Raw genomic sequence first — 23,491 nt, 5'->3', positions numbered from 1 at the left:
AGACTTGTTGGTACCTGGGGGAAGGTGATTACATAGTTTTTTTTTTAAGGCTTTTTTTACAAATTGGATAGTCTTTTGTTGTGGATTCTGTTTGTGGGCTCCCTCTGGTGGTTACTGCTGGTACTGGGTGACTTTGGTGGGTTGCGGCCTTTGGTTTCCACCTGTCCATCAGAGGCTGGGTGTTTCCTATTTTACCTGGCCTTTCTGTCATTCCCTTGCCGGCTATCAATGTATTCAGATGTGCTCTGTTTGGTTCCTGCCTACCTGCTCCCAGATCTTTCAGGATAAGCTAAGTGCTGATTTTCAGTTGTTTGGTTTTTTTGTCCAGCTTGCTTATTATGTCTCTATGCTAGCTGGTAGCTCTAGTGGACTGAGGTTCTCCCCATGTGCCATGAGTTGGCACATGGGTTCTTGTAATCTCAGGATGGTTTTTTGATTAGGGTTTTTTGCTGACCGCTCAGTCCCCTTTTGTATCGTTCTGCTTTCTAGTTTACAGCGGGCCTCAATTTGCTAAATCTATATATATCATCTCTATGTGTGTGCCTTCCTCTCATTTCACCGTCAATACATGTGAGGGGGCAACTATATCTTTTGGGGTTCATTCCTCTGGAGGCAAGTGAGGTCTTTATTTTCTCTGCAGTACTAGTTAGCTCTTAGGCTGGTGCGTGGCGTCTAGAACCAACGTAGGCACGCTCCCTGGCTATCTCTAGTTGCGTTTGTCAGGCATAGGGCAGCGGTCAGCCCAGGTTCCATCACCCTAGAGCTCGTCCGTTATTTATTTGTACTTTGCTTGTCCTGTGCTATCCCTAGCCATTGGGGATTCATGACAGTATAGCCGGCCCACAAAGTGTTAATTGTTTGGGCTGAAGCAGGAGAAAAAGAAGTGTTTAAGGGACATTTTTTTTTTTTTTTCCCTTCAGAGTTTTGCTGCCTAGCCCTTAATTGCTGTCTAGCTGCTTCTTACCTCCTCTTAACCCTTGAATGGATCTGATCTTAGCTGTTTAACATGGATGTCCAGAGTTTGGCTTCCAGCCTGAGTAATCTCGCGGCAAAAGTTCAAAACATACAGGATTTTGTTGTTCACACTCCCATGTCTGAACCTAGAATTCCTATTCCAGAGTTCTTCTCTGGAGATAGATCTACCTTCCTGAATTTCAGGAACAATTGTAAATTGTTTCTTTCTTTAAAATCTCGCTCCTCTGGAGACCCTGCTCAACAGGTCAGGATTGTAATATCTTTCCTGCGGGGTGACCCTCAGAATTGGGCATTTGCATTGGCACCAGGGGATCCTGCATTGCTCAGTGTGGATGCGTTTTTTCTGGCATTGGGATTGCTCTATGAGGAACCCAACCTGGAGATTCAGGCTGAAAAGGCTTTATTAGCCCTCTCTCAGGGGCATGATGAAGCGGAAATATATTGTCAAAAATTTCGGAAATGGTCGGTGCTTACTCAGTGGAATGAGTGCGCCCTGGCTGCAAACTTCAGAAATGGTCTTTCTGAGGCCATTAAGGATATTATGGTGGGGTTCCCTACGCCTACAGGTCTGAATGAGTCTATGGCTATGGCCATTCAGATTGATCGGTGTTTGCGGGAGCGCAAACCCGTGCACCAGTTGGCGGTGTCTTCTGAACAGGCACCTGAGACTATGCAATGTGATAGAATTCAGTCCAGAAGTGAACGGCAAAGTTATAGGCGGAAAAATGGATTGTGTTTTTATTGTGGTGATTCAGCTCATGTTATATCAGCATGCTCTAAACGCACAAAAAAGCTTGATAAATCTTTTGCCATTGGTACTCTGCAGCCTAAGTTCATTTTGTCTGTGACTCTGATTTTTTCACTGTCTTCCATTTCCGTTGATGCCTATGTGGATTCGGGCGCTGCCCTGAGTCTTATGGATTGGTCATTTGCTAAACGCTGCGGTTTTAGTCTGGAGCCTCTGGAAGTCCCTATTCCTCTGAAGGGAATTGACTCTACACCATTGGCTATGAATAAACCGCAGTATTGGACACAAGTGACCATGCGCATGACTCCCGTTCATCAGGAGGTGATTCGCTTCCTTGTACTGTATAATTTACATGATGTACTAGTGCTGGGTCTGCCATGGTTACAAACTCATAATCCTGTCCTGGACTGGAAAACAATGTCTGTGTTAAGCTGGGGATGTCAGGGGGTTCATGATGATGCACCTCCGATTTCTATCGCTTCATCTACTCCTTCTGAGATCCCTGAGTTTTTGTCTGACTATAGGGATGTTTTTGAGGAGCCTAAGCTCAATTCGCTCCCTCCTCATAGAGATTGTGACTGTGCTATAGAATTGATTCCTGGCAGTAAGTTCCCTAAGGGTCGTTTATTTAATCTGTCACTGCCAGAGCATACTGCTATGCGGAATTATATTAAGGAGTCCTTGGAAAAGGGACATATTCGTCCATCTTCGTCCCCTCTGGGAGCAGGTTTTTTTTTCGTGGCAAAAAAAGATGGTTCCCTGAGGCCTTGTATAGATTATCGCCTTCTGAATAAGATTACAGTCAAATATCAGTATCCATTGCCATTATTGACTGACTTGTTTGCTCGCATTAAGGGGGCTAGGTGGTTTACTAAGATAGATCTTCGCGGTGCGTATAATCTGGTGCGGATAAAACAAGGTGATGAGTGGAAAACCGCATTTAATACACCTGAGGGCCATTTTGAGTATTTGGTAATGCCTTTTGGACTCTCCAATGCTCCGTCAGTCTTTCAGTCCTTTATGCACAATATTTTCCGTGAATATCTGGATAAGTTTATGATTGTGTATTTGGATGATATTTTGGTGTTTTCTGATGACTGGGAGTCTCATGTTCTACAGGTCAGGAAGGTGTTTCAGGTTCTGCGGGCCAATTCTCTGTTTGTGAAGGGCTCAAAGTGTCTCTTCGGAGTCCAGAAGATTTCTTTTTTGGGGTACATTTTCTCTCCTTCTACTATTGAGATGGATCCCGTTAAGGTTCAGGCAATTTGTGACTGGACACAACCTACATCTGTTAAGAGCCTACAGAAGTTCTTGGGGTTTGCTAATTTTTATCGTCGGTTCATTGCAAATTTTTCCAGTATTGTTAAACCTTTGACTGATTTAACTAAAAAGGGTGCTGATGTTGCTAATTGGTCTCCTGCGGCTGTGGGGGCCTTTCAGGAACTTAAGCGCCGGTTTTCTTCTGCTCCTGTGTTGTGTCAACCAGATGTTTCACTTCCTTTTCAGGTTGAGGTTGATGCTTCCGAGATTGGAGCGGGGGCGGTTTTGTCACAGAGAAGTTCTGATGGCTCGGTGATGAAGCCATGTGCATTCTTCTCTAGAAAATTCTCGCCCGCCGAGCGCAATTATGATGTGGGTAATCGGGAGCTTTTGGCCATGAAGTGGGCATTTGAGGAGTGGCGTCATTGGCTTGAGGGTGCTAAACATCGTGTGGTGGTCTTGACTGATCACAAGAATCTCATTTACCTTGAGTCTGCCAGGCGTTTGAATCCTAGACAGGCTCGTTGGTTGTTGTTTTTTTCTCGTTTCAATTTCGTGGTTTCATACCTGCCAGGTTCAAAGAATGTGAAGGCAGATGCTCTTTCCAGGAGTTTTGTGCCTGACTCTCCTGGAGACTCTGTGCCTACTGGTATCCTTAGGGATGGGGTAATATTGTCCGCCGTATCCCCAGACTTGCGACGTGCATTGCAGGAGTTTCAGGTGGATAAACCGGATCGTTGTCCACCAGAAAGACTGTTTGTTCCGGATGATTGGACCAGTAGAGTCATCTCCGAGGTCCATTCTTCTGTGTTGGCTGGTCATCCTGGAATATTTGGTACTAGAGACTTGGTGGCCAGGTCTTTTTGGTGGCCTTCCTTGTCTAGGGATGTGCGTACCTTTGTGCAGTCTTGTGAAGTGTGTGCTCGAGCTAAGCCTTGCTGTTCTCGGGCCAGTGGGTTGTTGTTATCCTTGCCCATCCCGAAGAGGCCTTGGACGCACATTTCCATGGATTTTATTTCTGATCTCCCGGTTTCACAGAAAATGTCCGTTATCTGGGTTGTGTGTGACCGCTTTTCTAAGATGGTTCATTTGGTGCCCTTGCCTAAGTTGCCTTCCTCCTCTGAGTTGGTCCCTTTATTTTTTCAGAACGTGGTTCGTTTGCATGGGATTCCGGAGAATATCGTTTCTGACAGGGGATCCCAGTTTGTGTCTAGATTTTGGCGGACGTTTTGTGCCAAGATGGGCATTGATTTGTCTTTCTCGTCTGCATTCCATCCTCAGACGAATGGCCAGACGGAGCGAACTAATCAGACCTTGGAAACTTATTTGAGGTGTTTTGTTTCTGCTGACCAAGATGACTGGGTTGCTTTTTTGCCACTGGCCGAATTTGCTCTTAATAATCGGGCTAGTTCTGCCACGTTGGTCTCTCCTTTTTTTTGTAATTCGGGGTTTCATCCTCGTTTTTCCTCTGGTCAGGTGGAGTCTTTGGATTGTCCTGGAGTGGACATGGTGGTGGACAGGCTACATCAGATTTGGAATCAGGTGGTGGACAATTTGAAGTTATCTCAGGAGAAGACTCAGCAGTTTGCTAATCGCCGTCGCCGCGTGGGTCCCCGACTTCTTGTTGGGGATTTGGTGTGGTTGTCTTCTCGTTTTGTCCCTATGAAGGTCTCTTCTCCTAAGTTCAAGCCTCGGTTCATCGGTCCTTATAGGATCTCGGAGATTCTTAACCCTGTATCTTTTCGTTTGGATCTCCCAGCATCGTTTGCTATTCATAATGTGTTCCATCGGTCGTTGTTGCGGAGGTATGAGGTGCCCGTTGTTCCTTCGGTTGAGCCTCCTGCTCCGGTGCTGGTGGAGGGAGAATTGGAGTATGTTGTTGAGAAGATCTTGGATTCTCGTGTTTCCAGACGCAAACTCCAGTATTTGGTTAAGTGGAAGGGTTATGGTCAGGAGGATAATTCCTGGGTGGTCGCCTCCGATGTTCATGCGACTGGTTTGGTCCGCGCCTTCCATTTAGCTCACCCTGATCGCCCTGGGGGTTCTCGTGAGGGTTCGGTGACCCCTCCTCAAGGGGGGGTACTGTTGTGGATTCTGTTTGTGGGCTCCCTCTGGTGGTTACTGCTGGTACTGGGTGACTTTGGTGGGTTGCGGCCTTTGGTTTCCACCTGTCCATCAGAGGCTGGATGTTTCCTATTTTACCTGGCCTTTCTGTCATTTCCTTGCAGGCTATCAATGTATTCAGATGTGCTCTGTTTGGTTCCTGCCTACCTGCTCCCAGATCTTTCAGGATAAGCTAAGTGCTGATTTTCAGTTGTTTGGTTTTTTTGTCCAGCTTGCTTATTATGTCTCTATGCTAGCTGGTAGCTCTAGTGGACTGAGGTTCTCCCCATGTGCCATGAGTTGGCACATGGGTTCTTGTAATCTCAGGATGGTTTTTTGATTAGGGTTTTTTGCTGACCGCTCAGTCCCCTTTTGTATCGTTCTGCTTTCTAGTTTACAGCGGGCCTCAATTTGCTAAATCTATATATATCATCTCTATGTGTGTGCTGTTATGGTTCTCAATGGCAAGAGAACATAGCCCAGCATACATAGGAACTAGCTCTTGGAAGGATGGAAACTTAAACTGACCATGAACTAAACCTGCCGCACAACTAACAGTAGCCGGGTAGCGTAGCCTGCGTTTTATCCCTAGACGCCCAGCGCCGGCCGGAGGACTAACTAATCCTGGCAGAGGAAAATATAGTCCTGGCTCACCTCTAGAGAAATTTCCCCGAAAGGCAGACAGAGGCCCCCACATATATTGGCGGTGATTTAAGATGAAAATGACAAACGTAGTATGAAAATAGGTTTAGCAAAATCGAGGTCCGCTTACTAGATAGCAGGAAGACAGAAAGGGTACTTTCATGGTCAGCTGAAAACCCTATCAATACACCATCCTGAAATTACTTTAAGACTCTAGTATTAACTCATAACATCAGAGTGGCAATTTCAGATCACAAGAGCTTTCCAGACACAGAAACGAAACTGCAGCTGTGAACTGGAACAAAATGCAAAAAACAAACAAGGACAAAAGTCCGACTTAGCTGGAAGTTGTCTGGTAGCAGGAACATGCACAGAAAGGCTTCTGATTACAATGTTGACCGGCATGGAAGTGACAGAGGAGCAAGGTGAAATAGCGACTCCCACATCCTGATGGGAACAGGTGAACAGAGGGGATGATGCACACAAGTTCAATTCCACCAGTGGCCACCGGGGGAGCCCAAAATCCAATTTCACAACAGTACCCCCCCCTCAAGGAGGGGGCACCGAACCCTCACCAGAACCACCAGGGCGATCAGGATGAGCCCTATGAAAGGCACGGACCAGATCGGAGGCATGAACATCAGAGGCAGTCACCCAAGAATTATCCTCCTGACCGTATCCCTTCCATTTGACCAGATACTGGAGTTTCCGTCTGGAAACACGGGAGTCCAAGATTTTTTCCACAACGTACTCCAACTCGCCCTCAACCAACACCGGAGCAGGAGGCTCAACGGAAGGCACAACCGGTACCTCATACCTGCGCAACAATGACCGATGAAAAACATTATGAATAGAAAAAGATGCAGGGAGGTCCAAACGGAAGGACACAGGGTTAAGAATCTCCAATATCTTGTACGGGCCGATGAACCGAGGCTTAAACTTAGGAGAAGAAACCCTCATAGGGACAAAACGAGAAGACAACCACACCAAGTCCCCGACACAAAGCCGAGGACCAACCCGACGCCGGCGGTTGGCAAAAAGCTGAGTCTTCTCCTGGGACAACTTCAAATTGTCCACCACCTGCCCCCAAATCTGATGCAACCTCTCCACCACAGCATCCACTCCAGGACAATCCGAAGATTCCACCTGACCGGAGGAAAATCGAGGATGAAACCCCGAATTACAGAAAAAAGGAGACACCAAGGTGGCAGAGCTGGCCCGATTATTGAGGGCAAACTCCGCTAAAGGCAAAAAAGCAACCCAATCATCCTGATCTGCAGACACAAAACACCTCAAATATGTCTCCAAAGTCTGATTCGTCCGCTCGGTCTGGCCATTAGTCTGAGGATGGAAAGCAGACGAGAAAGACAAATCTATGCCCATCCTAGCACAGAATGCCCGCCAAAATCTAGACACGAATTGGGTTCCTCTGTCAGAAACGATATTCTCCGGAATACCATGCAAGCGAACCACATTTTGAAAAAACAGAGGAACCAACTCGGAAGAAGAAGGCAACTTAGGCAGGGGAACCAAATGGACCATCTTCGAGAAACGGTCACACACCACCCAGATGACAGACATCTTCTGAGAAACAGGAAGATCCGAAATAAAATCCATCGAGATGTGCGTCCAAGGCCTCTTCGGGATAGGCAAGGGCAACAACAATCCACTAGCCCGAGAACAACAAGGCTTGGCCCGAGCACAAACGTCACAAGACTGCACAAAGCCTCGTACATCTCGTGACAGGGAAGGCCACCAGAAGGACCTTGCCACCAAATCCCTGGTACCAAAGATTCCAGGATGACCTGCCAACGCAGAAGAATGAACCTCAGAAATGACTTTACTGGTCCAATCATCAGGAACAAACAGTCTACCAGGTGGGCAACGATCAGGTCTATCCGCCTGAAAATCCTGCAAGGCCCGCCGCAGGTCTGGAGAAACGGCAGACAATATCACTCCATCCTTAAGGATACCTGTAGGTTCAGAATTACCAGGGGAGTCAGGCTCAAAACTCCTAGAAAGGGCATCCACCTTAACATTCTTAGAACCCGGTAGGTATGACACCACAAAATTAAACCGAGAGAAAAACAACGACCAGCGCGCCTGTCTAGGATTCAGGCGTCTGGCGGACTCAAGATAAATTAAATTTTTGTGGTCGGTCAATACCACCACCTGATGTCTAGCCCCCTCAAGCCAATGACGCCACTCCTCAAAAGCCCACTTCATGGCCAAAAGCTCCCGATTCCCAATATCATAATTCCGCTCGGCGGGCGAAAATTTACGAGAAAAAAAAGCACAAGGTTTCATCACGGAGCAGTCGGAACTTCTTTGCGACAAAACCGCCCCAGCTCCGATTTCAGAAGCGTCGACCTCAACCTGAAAAGGAAGAGCAACATCAGGCTGACGCAACACAGGGGCGGAAGAAAAGCGGCGCTTAAGCTCCCGAAAGGCCTCCACAGCAGCAGGGGACCAATCAGCAACATCAGCACCCTTCTTAGTCAAATCAGTCAATGGTTTAACAACATCAGAAAAACCAGCAATAAATCGACGATAAAAGTTAGCAAAGCCCAAAAATTTCTGAAGACTCTTAAGAGAAGAGGGTTGCGTCCAATCACAAATAGCCCGAACCTTGACAGGATCCATCTCGATGGAAGAGGGGGAAAAAATGTATCCCAAGAAGGAAATCTTTTGAACCCCAAAAACGCACTTAGAACCCTTCACACACAAGGAATTAGACCGCAAAACCTGAAAAACCCTCCTGACCTGCTGGACATGAGAGTCCCAGTCATCCGAAAAAATCAGAATATCATCCAGATACACGATCATAAATTTATCCAAATAATCACGGAAAATGTCATGCATAAAGGACTGAAAGACTGAAGGGGCATTTGAAAGGCCAAAAGGCATCACCAAATACTCAAAGTGGCCCTCGGGCGTATTAAATGCGGTTTTCCACTCATCCCCCTGCTTAATTCGCACCAAATTATACGCCCCACGGAGATCTATCTTAGAGAACCACTTGGCCCCCTTTATGCGAGCAAACAAATCAGTCAGCAGTGGCAACGGATATTGATATTTAACCGTGATTTTATTCAAAAGCCGATAATCAATACACGGCCTCAAAGAGCCATCTTTCTTAGACACAAAGAAAAAACCGGCTCCTAAGGGAGATGACGAAGGACGAATATGTCCCTTTTCCAAGGACTCCTTTATATATTCTCGCATAGCAGCATGTTCAGGCACAGACAGATTAAATAAACGACCCTTAGGGTATTTACTACCCGGAATCAAATCTATGGCACAATCGCACTCCCGGTGAGGAGGTAATGAACCAAGCTTAGGTTCTTCAAAAACGTCACGATAGTCAGACAAGAATTCAGGAATCTCAGAGGGAATAGATGACGAAATGGAAACCAAAGGTACGTCCCCATGCATCCCCTTACATCCCCAGCTTAACACAGACATAGCGTTCCAGTCGAGGACTGGGTTATGAGATTGCAGCCATGGCAATCCAAGCACCAACACATCATGTAGATTATACAGCACAAGAAAGCGAACAATCTCCTGATGATCCGGATTAATTCGCATAGTTACTTGTGTCCAGTATTGTGGTTTATTACTAGCCAATGGGGTGGAGTCAATCCCCTTCAGAGGTATAGGAGTTTCAAGAGGCTCTAAATCATACCCACAGCGTTTGGCAAAGGACCAATCCATAAGACTCAAAGCGGCGCCAGAGTCGACATAGGCATCCGCGGTAATAGATGATAAAGAACAAATCAGGGTCACAGATAGAATAAACTTAGACTGTAAAGTGCCAATTGAAACTGACTTATCAAGCTTCTTAGTACGCTTAGAGCATGCTGATATAACATGAGTTGAATCACCACAATAAAAGCACAACCCATTTTTTCGTCTAAAATTCTGCCGTTCGCTTCTGGACAGAATTCTATCACATTGCATATTCTCTGGCGTCTTCTCAGTAGACACCGCCAAATGGTGCACAGGTTTGCGCTCCCGCAGACGTCTATCGATCTGGATAGCCATTGTCATGGACTCATTCAGACCCGCAGGCACAGGGAACCCCACCATAACATCCTTAACGGCATCAGAGAGACCCTCTCTGAAATTCGCCGCCAGGGCGCACTCATTCCACTGAGTAAGCACAGACCATTTACGGAATTTTTGGCAGTATATTTCAACTTCATCTTGCCCCTGAGATAGGGACATCAAGGCTTTTTCCGCCTGAAGCTCTAAATGAGGTTCCTCATAAAGCAACCCCAAGGCCAGAAAAAACGCATCCACATTGAGCAACGCAGGATCCCCTGGAGCCAATGCAAAAGCCCAATCTTGAGGGTCGCCCCGGAGCAAGGAAATCACAATCCTGACCTGCTGAGCAGGATCTCCAGCAGAGCGAGATTTCAGGGACAAAAACAACTTGCAATTATTTTTGAAATTTTGAAAGCAAGATCTATTCCCCAAGAAAAATTCAGGCAAAGGAATTCTAGGTTCAGATATAGGAACATGAACAACAAAATCTTGTAAATTTTGAACTTTCGTGGTGAGATTATTCAAACCTGCAGCTAAACTCTGAATATCCATTTTAAACAGGTGAACACAGAGCCATTCCAGGATTAGAAGGAGAGAGAGAGAGGAAGGCTGCAATATAGGCAGACTTGCAAGTGATTCAATTGAAAGCACACTCAGAACTGAAGGAAAAAAAAAAAAAGCAGACTTCTTTTTTCTCTCCTTTCTCTGCCAATTAATTTAACCCTTTGTGGGCCGGTCAAACTGTTATGGTTCTCAATGGCAAGAGAACATAGCCCAGCATACATAGGAACTAGCTCTTGGAAGGATGGAAACTTAAACTGACCATGAACTAAACCTGCCGCACAACTAACAGTAGCCGGGTAGCGTAGCCTGCGTTTTATCCCTAGACGCCCAGCGCCGGCCGGAGGACTAACTAATCCTGGCAGAGGAAAATATAGTCCTGGCTCACCTCTAGAGAAATTTCCCCGAAAGGCAGACAGAGGCCCCCACATATATTGGCGGTGATTTAAGATGAAAATGACAAACGTAGTATGAAAATAGGTTTAGCAAAATCGAGGTCCGCTTACTAGATAGCAGGAAGACAGAAAGGGTACTTTCATGGTCAGCTGAAAACCCTATCAATACACCATCCTGAAATTACTTTAAGACTCTAGTATTAACTCATAACATCAGAGTGGCAATTTCAGATCACAAGAGCTTTCCAGACACAGAAACGAAACTGCAGCTGTGAACTGGAACAAAATGCAAAAAACAAACAAGGACAAAAGTCCGACTTAGCTGGAAGTTGTCTGGTAGCAGGAACATGCACAGAAAGGCTTCTGATTACAATGTTGACCAGCATGGAAGTGACAGAGGAGCAAGGTGAAATAGCGACTCCCACATCCTGATGGGAACAGGTGAACAGAGGGGATGATGCACACAAGTTCAATTCCACCAGTGGCCACCGGGGGAGCCCAAAATCCAATTTCACAACAGTGTGCCTTCCTCTCATTTCACCGTCAATACATGTGAGGGGGCAACTATATCTTTTGGGGTTCATTCCTCTGGAGGCAAGTGAGGTCTTTATTTTCTCTGCAGTACTAGTTAGCTCTTAGGCTGGTGCGTGGCGTCTAGAACCAACGTAGGCACGCTCCCTGGCTATCTCTAGTTGCGTTTGTCAGGCGTAGGGCAGCGGTCAGCCCAGGTTCCATCACCCTAGAGCTCGTCCGTTATTTATTTGTACTTTGCTTGTCCTGTGCTATCCCTAGCCATTGGGGATTCATGACAGTCTTTGCATTTTAATTGCCTGTATGGAAAAAACATGTTTTTATTTTGCCAAACATAAACCACTTTTTTCTCTTGGTGTTTTCCAAGCCTTGTAAAGATGCCCAAAGAAAAATGCCTGAAAGAAATACATGTGCCTAGAGCATGCTGAATTCTGAAATAAAAAAGCTGGAAATTCTAAAACACCGCTCAAAACACCCAACATGAAAACACTTTGCATGTAATGCTTTTGATAATGCACTCTAGACTTTATGGTATTTCATGGTTGTATAAAAAATTGCAATAATAAACTCCCCAAAAAAGAATAAACCTATATTTATAGTATCCTATTCGTGACTGACCATAGTGTGTAAGAGAAGCAGTAAAATTATAACTTTACTTTGCTGTGTGTTCTTTGTGAATAGAGATTAAGCAAGTTGTTCACTACTTGGACAGCTTCTTCTCATTCCCCATGTTTGGCCCCATTAATATAAAAAAAGCTTATACCCATCTCTGGTGCAGGCACTGCTCCAGCAGTCGCTCTCCCTGGTCTCGCGTGAGGTTTTTTAGTCACACCCTTCACCCAACCTTCAGATGTTTAAGTAATTAACAGGAATTGAGCGACCAGCTGAAGCGCCTACTCCCTGTTAATTAAGTATACATGAAGGTTGGGACAGTGATGCCAGCGCTGATTGGACACAGGTCTGTTAGTACATAGACTTATAGGGTACAGAGCCCTTATAAAAATCATATCTTTATTGTCCAATCCATGGGCGGACATACCGCCGGTTCAACCAGTGTGGCTGCACCATGTCCCGGAGGCTAAAGGGGACCCCTGCAGTGCAGCTAATAATGAGAGCAATCTGGCCAGTTTATCCAGCCTCAAGGCTCCGGGGGCCCCTGGCCCGATTGCCCTCATGTGTGGTGGGCAGGAAGCAATCCCTGCAGCTCCACTGCCTGCAAGAGAAAATGGCAGCAGAGCTGCAGGGAATGGATTCATCCTGCTTCCTGCCCAAAGCAATGATGGAGGTGGTGAAAAGGGCAATCATGGGGGATGGAGGAGAGGGCAATAATGGGATGCAGGGGGAGGAGGACAATGAGGGGTGTGGGGGATTGGGATGGGAGGAAGGGGGATTTATAATGGATTTAGGAACAGGGGGAGGTGGAAGAAAATGTTATTATTGATTATTATGTCTAACACAGTACCTTAGTATAAAGTGCAATCACTTATTATGTATAGCACAGTCCCTTAGTATATAGTGTACTCACTTATGTATAGCACAGTCCCTTAGTGTATAGTGTACTCACTTATTATGTATAACACTATCCTTAGTTACATAGTTTCATCTCTTGTTATGTATAACACTGTCCCTTATTAAGTACCATCCTCTCTAGATATATATGATGCCCTCCCTTATTATATAGCTTCTGCTGTTATTTACAGTGCTGTCTCTTACATAGTGTATCCTTGTTATTTTTTTTATTCACAGCGCCCTCTTTATTACATAGTCCCCTCTCTTGTTAGATATAAAATGACTACTGATGGAGGATCCGGTGACCAGACTACCAGTCCATCAGCTCCTCCTTTAGAAAATAAGCTTTCCCAGGCTCCATCAGCCATCATTGCATTATACAGCTAACAAGACAGGACGGTATGTAATAAAAAACAGGGCTTTATAAAATCCAATATGTAAGGGATGGTGCTGTACATAACAAGAGAGGGCACTGTATAATAAGGGACAGCAATAATATATAACAAAGGAGACTATGTAATATATACATGTATGTGTGTGTGTGGCTATATACACTCACCGGCCACTTTATTAGGTACACCATGCTAGTAACGGGTTGGACCCCCTTTTGCCTTCAGAACTGCCTCAATTCTTCATGGCATAGATTCAACAAGGTGCTGGAAGCATTCCTCAGAGATTTTGGTCCATACTGACATGATGGCATCACACAGTTGCCGCAGATTTGTCGGCTGCACATCCCAAAGATGCTCCATACAAGGCAGGATGGATCCATGCTTTCATGTTGTTTACGCCAAATTCTGACCCTACCATCCGAATGTCGCAGCAGAAATCGAGACTCATCAGACCAAGCAACGTTTTCCAATCTTCTACTGTCCAATTTCGATGAGCTTGTACAAATTGTAGCCTCAGTTTCCTGTTCTTAGCTGAAAGGAGTGGTACCCGGTGTGGTCTTCTGCTGCTGTAGCCCATCTGCCTCAAAGTTCGACGCACTGTGCGTTCAGAGATGCTCTTAGGCCTACCTTGGTTGTAACGGGTGGTGATTTGAGTCACTGTTGCCTTTCTATCAGCTCGAACCAGTCTGCCCATTCTCCTCTGACCTCTGGCATCAACAAGGCATTTCCGCCCACAGAACTGCCGCTCACTGGATTTTTTTTCTTTTTCGGACCATTCTCTGTAAACCCTAGAGATGGTTGTGCGTGAAAATCCCAGTAGATCAGCAGTTTCTGAAATACTCAGACCAGCCCTTCTGGCACCAACAACCATGCCACGTTCAAAGGCGCTCAAATCACCTTTCTTCCCCATACTGATGCTCGGTTTGAACTGCAGGAGATTGTCTTGACCATGTCTACATGCCTAAATGCACTGAGTTGCCGCCATGTGATTGGCTGATTAGAAATTAAGTGTTAACAAGAAGTTGGACAGGTGTACCTAATAAAGTGGCCGGTGAGTGTATGTATGTATGTATATATATATGTAGCTTTGTCACCTTAAAAGGAGGGGGACCCAGACACATTTCCTGCACAGGGGCCTCAAGCTGTCTGTGTCCGCCCCTGGTCCAATCTGTTGCTTTGTTGACCAGAAATCCTTCTTTTTCTGATTTGCTTGGTGCATCCTTGGCATAGCAATGCATCTTCCACTTACTTGTTTTCCATCTCTCTCCACCCTCCTTTGGATCCTGTAAAGCCAGGGGTTTTCAATCAAGGAAAGGGAGGCCAGAAATAGATACAAGATAAGTGTGCACCAAGCATCTCTTAAGCTCAGGGGCGGACAGACATATCATTGGTGCAATCTGTGCAGCCACACAGGGGCCCAAGAGGTAATGGGACCCATTTCCACCTCCAAAGTAGGTGGAATTGTACATTATGATGAGCTATTGAACTGCAAAGGGCCCATGTATAGTTCTGGCACGAGAGTCAGTGCATTAGCATATTAGAATAATGAACAATTTCTGGCAAATGCTGCCACAGATTTGGACAGTAAAGGTACAATTTTTATTAGGGCTCTGTCATGACTGGGGAAAACCAGAAAAGTAGGATGGGGTTTTAAGTTCAAGAATGATTACTAATGGGCAACGGAACTACAAAACCATTTTATCCACTGTGCCAAGGTGAGAATTACAGATTCTGTATCCGAGATTGTGACCATGTGCACTTAACTAACATGGATACCGCTATCAGTGGATCTAAAGTGTTTGCGTACTCTCATGCATTGCATTGTTATGATTAAGACCATTGAGAGCCCTCGTGGAGCGATGCTCCGCATGCACCCATTTAGCACTTTCTTAAGAATTATGCATCTAAGATCATTTGTTTGAGCTTGTGGCATAGATGATTTTATTTTTTCTTTCTTATAGGCTTTCAAGAGGGAGGTAAAATCCAAGGAACCTGTTATCATGAGTGCACTTGATACTGTGCGTATATTTCTGGCAGATCATCCCTTTGACGGCCTGGAGAAACTGTACCACGAGCCGAGAGGTAATTGAATTGAACACAGCCTTGTAATCACATATTGATGAAAGGATCATGATGTCTTAGAATTTCATGAATTTTCGCAACAGCCATCTCTTTAAATGTAAAGTGATAGCTTAAAAACCACTAGGTACATACATAAGTATGGAGCTCATCTCCTTAAATTGAACTTGCTGTCTGTCAGCTCGTGTTTTTTCCCAGCTGCGTGTTCATCATTTTAATGTCTGTTTTGGTCAAGACCTAAAATGAACGAGTATTGTCCCCGAGCAATGAATGAAAATAAGAGGTCTGACCTTTGCTCTAAATGGTTGCCCCACAAAAGCCCCATTCTCCCTCTGCACCGTTATATGGAGTAGAAGATTTAGTGAGACAACGCTTGAGCTAAAATTTATGGCTCATGCTTCCACCAAAGGCAGTATATATTTCATTTTCAGGTTTAGTGAACGTCCTTTCAGGTTATAATAAGTCTTCCATTAGAATCTCTATTTTCTAATAACTTTTGAATATGATAATTCATGACATGTAGAGAAATATAGACAAAGCCATCTTTTTAAAAGCTGATTTTTTTAAAGTATTCTCTATTTTGGCTGCGTTTGAAATGTATACTACCACAATAACCCATCTGTCTGTCTGCTAGTCTATGGCATACTTACTGTAAGATCAATTTCAAGGATGCATGAGAGAAGCCAGAAGTGCCATGAGAGTGGTCATAGTCACTTATTCAGGAATACCCCTGCCCCCACCCCATAAACAGTGTCAGTATTATTATGCTTTGCTTATGTACAGCACCATGGAATCAATGGTGCTATATAAATAAATAATAATAATAATAATAATATAGCGCCATCATATTCTGCAGCACTTTCCAGACATCACTGTCCCCAATGGGGCTCATAATGTAGATTCCCTATCAGTATGTCATTGGAATATGGGAGGAAGCCGGAGAACCCGGGAGGAAACCCAAGGGGAGAACATACAAACTCCTTACAGATGTTGTCTTTGGTGGGATATGAACCCAGGACCCCAGTGCAGCAAGGCTGCAGTGCTGACCACTGAGTCACCGTGCTGCCCATCAGTCAGTAGACCGCTTCTCATAACCAGTGGCAGCAAAATGTATTTATCTTAATTTTCATGTTTCTACTAGAGTGCTCAAATAGATAGCAACAACCAATTTCCTCTGAAAAACCCTGGAAACTTCAGCTTTTCCAACTTCGGACCAAGATGGTAAATTCAATGCTGAAAATCTGCTCTACTTTTATTTTCTTTCAGAGAAGTGCCAATCTAGTTCTGAATTTAAAGGGGCATTTCCATCTCCAAGATCCTATCCCAAAGCGTAGTAAGTGTAATAATAATAATAATATAAGCTAATACCTCCAATTAGCTATGTAGTATAGTTATTCTGATTTGCTGTGGCTTACCAAGTGCATGACATAGCAGTAGCTTAGGTATCCATGGTTACGACCACTCAAATAGTGACAGTTAGTTGTTAGTTGTCGTAATAACCATGGATACCTAAGCTATTGCAATGATATGCACATGGGGTAAGCAACATAGTGAGTCAGAAGAACTATACTATGTTTCTAATTAAAGTCATTTGCTATTTCTATTATTATTATTATACCGGCTACATATTAGGCTAGAGTAAAGGGGACTCTCATAGAAAATAAACGTATCCATCCAGTCACATTTATCACATCACCTGCAAAGAGAGGAAAGAAAAGCTTTTCACCTGTTTAAGATCAAGTGCAAATATGGAGCTGTCTGGACAAAGGGAAAAGGCCTGAAATCAGGACATCATCGCAGATTTTATGAATAAAGAGGTTACAGCACAAATTTTAAAAAAAATCCACATTACTAACACTCTTATTTACTGCATTGCAATTTTATTTTATTTTTCTCTTCCTGTGGGCAGGCAGCACTTTGCATTTTTTTTTTTACTTTTTATTATCTCCTCCTTTAGTCATAGATAATATGTGCATAGTGCATGCATTAAATAAATTATATATATTTTTTTAGAATGAAATCTTAAAGTGTTTGAATTTCTGTAGAGCCACGAATTTGGGCAAATTTGTCTTGAACTCGACCCTCCTGTGGATCAATGGCTCAATTCTAGTTAGCACCAATAAGTTCCCTCCTCGCAGGAGAACAATGAAACAATATGCTCATCCATCTTAATTACATCTTTATAGATGTATCTTACTTCTTTCCATTCAGTTTACATATAAAAACAACATGGAGAAAAGTGTCAAGTCGTTTTCAGAGCCTATCTTAGATTTGTACAGACTAACAAAGGTAAAGCCTGCTCACATAGTTCTGCCAACAAGATGTAATTAATTGTTGACGCCAATGATTTCCAGAAAAAAAAAAAGACGTAAATGTGCAACACAGTGTTGGCAGGTGTTTAACAGCAATATGCCAGTATCTCAGAACGTTCTCTAGCATATGTTCAGAAACTTTGTGACTTCATGCAATATGAATTGCTTCACACGGTGATTACCACCCATCCATTATGTATCCATTATGTCACAAACAATAATTAACAACATGCCAGTCTGCTTTGTCTGTGGGCGGTCTGTGGCTAGCAAAATTAAAGATAATTTCCAGTGCTTCATCATAAAGGGTTAGAATGCCTCAATAGGAGTCAAAATATCTGCATAATAATATTAAGGTAAAATTATAGTAAATCAAAAGATCTCTACTGAATAGTTACTAAAATAGAATTTAAACATTGCTTTTTGAAAAAAAATAGCCTATGAAACTCACGGGAAACATTGTTTTTCTCAGAATGCCATTATTATAGAGGAAAGTATGGAAGTAACTGACTCACAAATTCTAAAGAAATGAATCTGAGGTCCATCTACTCTTGATTCAATTGGTAATATGTTCATGATCGTCATAAGGGACTGATACACAGCTCCAAGCCCCAAAATTCATACAGTCAAAATAACATGATCTTGCCCACTTGCATCAACAATTAGCTAGTTTTTCTTAGTTTAGTGTATAAATTGTATGCATTTAGCTAAGTTCTTGTAAAGTGGTGGGTGAAGATAGACAAAGTTATTGAAGTAAACTATATGGCCCTGATTCAGGAAAGCGTTTACTGGTATAAATAAAATCACGCTGAAAATGTCAAATTTGTTGTGCAAGGTGGAGTTGTGCAAATATTTTATGACTTTTGGTATTTTCAGTTTTACCCAACTCTGGCAAAATGGATGAAGCTTGGGTGAGATGGGGGCATGATACCACAGCTCTTCTACTTCATGACAAACTACTACATCCCTAACTGAGGCGTGCCTGATTGTTTGCCAAGCATGTGCCTATAATGAATCAGGAGTGACTAACTCCAACACATCCCTCATCAACACTGGCGTGAACATCACCAGTCTTGATCAATCGGGCCTATGTCTTTAATCTGGATTTGAGAAAATCGTAAGGAAAAATAAAAAATACAGCATAGACTAAATTTAAAGAAGTTGTCCATTACTTTTTCATTACTGGCATATCTGCGTACTGCACGTCCGCCTCCTATTGATTTGAATGGGAGGCGGGTGTGCTGTACTCAGCCATGGCCACTATCAAAAGACAGAGCAGCTCCACAATTGAGCATTTCTGGCCATCGGCCACTGCCAGCACAGGGAACAGCTGATCAGCGTGGGTGCCGTTTGTTTGACCCTGAGCGATCAGACATTGATGACCTAAGGGTGATAAAGTGGTGTATAACCTCTTTAGGGTATGTGCACACATTCATGTCTTTTCACGTTTTTTCGCATTTTTTTGCGATAAAAACGCTATAAAAACTCATTAAAAACACATACATTATGCATCCTATCATTTAGAATGCATTCTGCATGTTTTGTGCTCATGATGCGTTTTTTTCCGCAAAAAAAATGCATCGCGGTAAAAAAAGCAGCATGTTCATGAATTTTGCAGATTTTCTGCGTTTTTACCGCTATTCTATGAATTTGGAAAAAAACGCACCAAAAATGCACCAAAAACGCGTCCAAAACGCATGAAAAACACGGTAAAATCGTGGTAAAATCGCGATAAAAATGCATGCAGATTTCTGGCAGAAATGTCCGGTTTTTGTCAGGAAAATTTCTGCAAGAAATCCTGACGTGTGCACATAGCCTTAAGGTTAAACCTGTACGTTTTAAAGTAAATGAGGTGAACCCAAGATCATAAAAGAAAAACAAAAAATTAGGAGAAGAGTGCTTCACTAGAAAAACCCTATGAATTAATAAATCATTCTATGCAACACCCTTACTTGGAAACCTAATTTAATTGATGCAGATTAGCACATACACTTAGTAGCTTTCAGATATCTTAAACTTGAAGTAGGTTAAAGTTGCACTTTTATAATCCAAAATGACATTCTTACATTTTAGAATATCATGGCTATTACTTAGTTACACTCCTTATATTATACAAAACCTTTCATCTCTTCTATTTTATTCAGACCATTTGATACAGTCTGTATGAATTCTCTGCTAAATTAGTTATTCCCTTGATGGAGATTTGTGGTTGGACATGCATTGTAAAATGGTAATTGTAAATTACTTTTCATGCTAAAGAAATGTTTCATTTTCCAGAGCATCATGGAGAAGAACAGGCCAAGAATGTCAGCAGGATCCTGCAGAAGCAGGCAGATGATGTAAGGACCGAGTGGGACAAGTTGAACATTCGTTCAGTTGAGTGGCAGAAAAAATTAGATGATACACTTATAAGACTTCAGGAGCTCCAGGATGCAATGGATGAACTGGACCATAAACTACATCAAGCAGAGGCCATGAAAGGGTCCTGGCAGCCAGTGGGAGATTTGCTGATTGACTCGCTACAAGATCATATAGGAAAAGTCAAGGTCAGTTCTAAGAAAACTTCATTACAACAAATATTGGATTTCTATTCCAGGTTATCAGTTACTAAGGAATATTAAAACGTTTGTTTTTCAGTGAACCAATTTAGAAATAAGAATTTGGTTGTTAAAGTGGGTACAGTTATTGGGTAAATCCTTAGAAAACAAACAATCTAAGCCAAAGTAAGTAATGTGTAGTGTAGGGCCTGCTGGGCAATGTGTTGGGCCTACTGGGCAATGTATTGGGACTGCTGGGCAATGTTTTGGGCCTGCTGTGCTCTGCAATGCTCCCTAAGACTGTTATAGGTAAAATATAATGGGGCACATCTCTCAAAAGTGTCTAAACATCCTTTATTTGTAACCCATAGCTTTTATCTTTTACCCATACCTTTTATTTTACTAATAGTTTTATCTCTATTGTTAATTCTTCTTTTAGACATTTTTGTTAAATGAGGCCCAATGTACAGGTTTTGAGAATATTTTGAACGGAAAATGTTTCCATTGTTCCTTACCAGTAATTATCTACAGAAAAATGCTACAGAATAGCCTGTATACATGTTTCCTCCTCATCATCTATGAGTTAAAGGGGTTTTCAATGATCACCAAAAATTAGGCAGAAAGGTATAAAAGGCATAAACTAACAAAAGAAAGTTTACATAAGTTCAGTGATTGAGTAGATAGCAGATGACTGGTGCAGAGAACTAAACAGAGACATAGCATGTACCATGGAACAAAAGCAAGCCGTCAGCCCATGACAGGGTCACACTCAGGAGTCTTTCTCAAGCCCACCCATGCTTTCAAAAACAGCCATCTGAGTATAAACCATCAGCTAACTGTGTCAGTACCCCCATCACTGCTGATGTGTCTCTTTGTCCAGTAAAGCTAGGAATTAGATTTGCTCTCATGATTATACATTCCATGGTTCTTTCTCACATTCATGCTATGATTTCGTTAACCAATAGGGCCCAAAGCTCAGCGTTTTTTTCCAGGGACTGGCTGAACATGTACCTTCCAACCATTAGTTCATGGATATGCATAACTTTAAGCACTTTTATACCATTTCTATAGCTTCTTAAAAGTGTTTTCTTGAACTTTGACATTGGTGGACTATTCTTAGGATGGGTCATTAATGTCTAACTGGTGGGGGTGCAACACCCTGCATCCTTGCCCATGAACAGCTCAATTACATCGCTGCACAGCTCCACTGGCAGAATAGTAGCTACGACATTGCACTGCACATCCACACTGTATTGTTTTGAATAGGGGGCGGATGTGCAGTTCCTGCCAAAGACTACTATACAGTCAACTGAGCCGTGCTGTGCAGCTCCGTAGCTGACCAGTTCTGTCTGACATAGTGAATATCTGATCGTCGGGATGCCAGTTGTTACACTCTTACTGATCAGACACTAATGACCTATCCTAAGGAAAAGTCATCAATGTTAAAGTCTTGGACCAATGAAAATGTTCTTGTTTTCAAAAATATTAAAATTTACAGCTTTTTCAAGTTTCCCAAAAGAACTCAAGCACTGCAGCAAAACTGGGTTTAACTATAAAGTGAACAAATACATTATAAACCCTTAAGCATTGTGATGCAAACTGTATCTGAAAGATGTACAAAAATGAGTAACTAGTCTTTGTTATTTTTAATAATTTCTCCTCCTGCTTTGTCTCCACTATTCTTTTTAATTCTACAGATACTGTATCCTTGTAGTACATATTGTGAAGTGTATGCAAGGTTTTCTTATTTTTTCAGCTCAGTGCCTCTGAATTAGAAGCTGCTAAAGGAAATTGATTAGTCTCAGCTGGCACACTGGCCAGAAAAGATGCAGCTAGAAAACTAGAGACTGCATTAAATAATTGGGTGGACACTGATGTTTGACTCTTAGCAGTAGATCTGCAGATGGTCATATTCCAAATTGTAAAGCAAATGACCTAAGAAGAAATCTATGCTCATGCTTTATTTTTCCCTAACACATGTGCAGACCGTTGCACATACATACATTTTTCATGTCTTTTTTATGTACTATGCACCTGATTTTGCTGCATTCATTTTTATTGTCGGCATTATCCAGCAGCTGTTTGTCATCCGCCTATTCCAACCACACTATATTACCTGACACCCAACCCCACATGTCATAGTGTTCAAGATTTTAATAATACTGAAGTTAAAGGGGCGATTCAGTAATTAAAACGTTATTGCTAAATATTTTTACATCCTAATCACTTTTGTAATTAACTTTATTGTAAAACTCCCCACACGTCTCCCTATCCTGCTAATCCCTAATTATATATTTTGTCACTGCTGTTCCTGTAACATTTTGCTTGAGATGAGTCTCACATGGTACATCACAGGAAGGTTGTGTCTGTCACCCCTCCGGAAACAAGATGTCATCAGGGGCAGCGCTGCAGATATTTATTATGGTTTCTTGCATCACTACCCACTGTAGATGTCCTGGATGCATGGTGATAGATGCTGCAGGAGAGGTGAGTGCAGTGTCCGCACTCTGCTGGTATCTCCGCCAATGCAGCTTTTATTTGTGAAACAAGACATCATCAGGGGGCCAAAAACAGAAGCAGCGAGTGGCACCAGCTCCATCCCACATCTTGTAGCACTGTCCTCAATTGAACAATGATGATCCATTTGAGGGCAGTGAAGCTGTGGTGCAGCATTGGTGTCATTCACTACTTCTATCTCTACCCCATGACATCTTTTTTCACAGTCAGAAGCTGCATCAGTAGGAACAGAAGCAGAGTGCAGGCGCTGCATTCACCTCTTCTACAGCTTCTATTACTATGGATTCAAGACATTGTCAGAGGACAGCACTAAAAGAAACTGTAGTAAGTAACTGCTGTGCTGCCGTCCTTTTCTATCAAGGGAAGTGAGTGCAGCCTCCTGTGAAGTCCTATTCAAGACTCCTCTCAAACTCAATTTCACAACAAGTGAAGTAAAAAAATAATACATTTAAGGATATGCATGTTAGGGAGAAGTGTAGGGTATTATATAATACTAGATGGTGGCCCGATTATAACGCATCGGGTGTTAGGGGTCGAGTTCCTGCCTCTGCACAGGCGGAATCTTGAGCTATCTCCGCTGCGGTCTCCCATTCTTCTCCTGCCGCAGTGGAGCCTGCTCAGCGGAGGCGTCGGTCCCAGCGTCATGCTCAGTCTGACACTGTGCGAAGGGTTACTGCTGTCCTTCCAGCTTCTGTCATTGTGGCCAGTACTGGTCAGCAGCGAGCAGACGTCTTTGGGACTAAGTCCTACTTTTCCTCTTCTGAGCATGCCCAGGGTAAGATCTCTCATTGGAGATCAAGGGTCACATGCTCAGGTACTGCAGCAAATCCTATTGGTCCTCTAGGAAGGTCCTGAAGGTGTTCAACATCTGTGGCAGTCTCTCATT

At 43.2% G+C, this 23,491-nt stretch overlaps 1 protein-coding gene across 7 annotated transcripts in view; it reads left to right on the top strand.

Moving 5' to 3' along the window:
* DMD (dystrophin) overlaps positions 1–23,491 on the top strand; it is a 3,762,639-nt gene that overhangs the window by 2,943,410 nt on the left and 795,738 nt on the right. For all 7 annotated transcript variants that reach the window (XM_077296691.1, XM_077296689.1, XM_077296692.1 and 4 more), the window contains 2 exons: positions 15,125–15,245; positions 19,829–20,097. In XM_077296691.1, coding sequence (XP_077152806.1) covers positions 15,125–15,245; positions 19,829–20,097 — 390 coding nt within the window. The remainder of the gene's footprint in view (positions 1–15,124; positions 15,246–19,828; positions 20,098–23,491) is intronic.

The sequence above is a fragment of the Ranitomeya variabilis genome, chromosome 3 (genome assembly GCF_051348905.1).
Source record: "Ranitomeya variabilis isolate aRanVar5 chromosome 3, aRanVar5.hap1, whole genome shotgun sequence".
Classification (NCBI taxonomy): domain Eukaryota; kingdom Metazoa; phylum Chordata; class Amphibia; order Anura; family Dendrobatidae; genus Ranitomeya; species Ranitomeya variabilis.
This window is presented reverse-complemented; position numbering and strand designations above follow the sequence as displayed.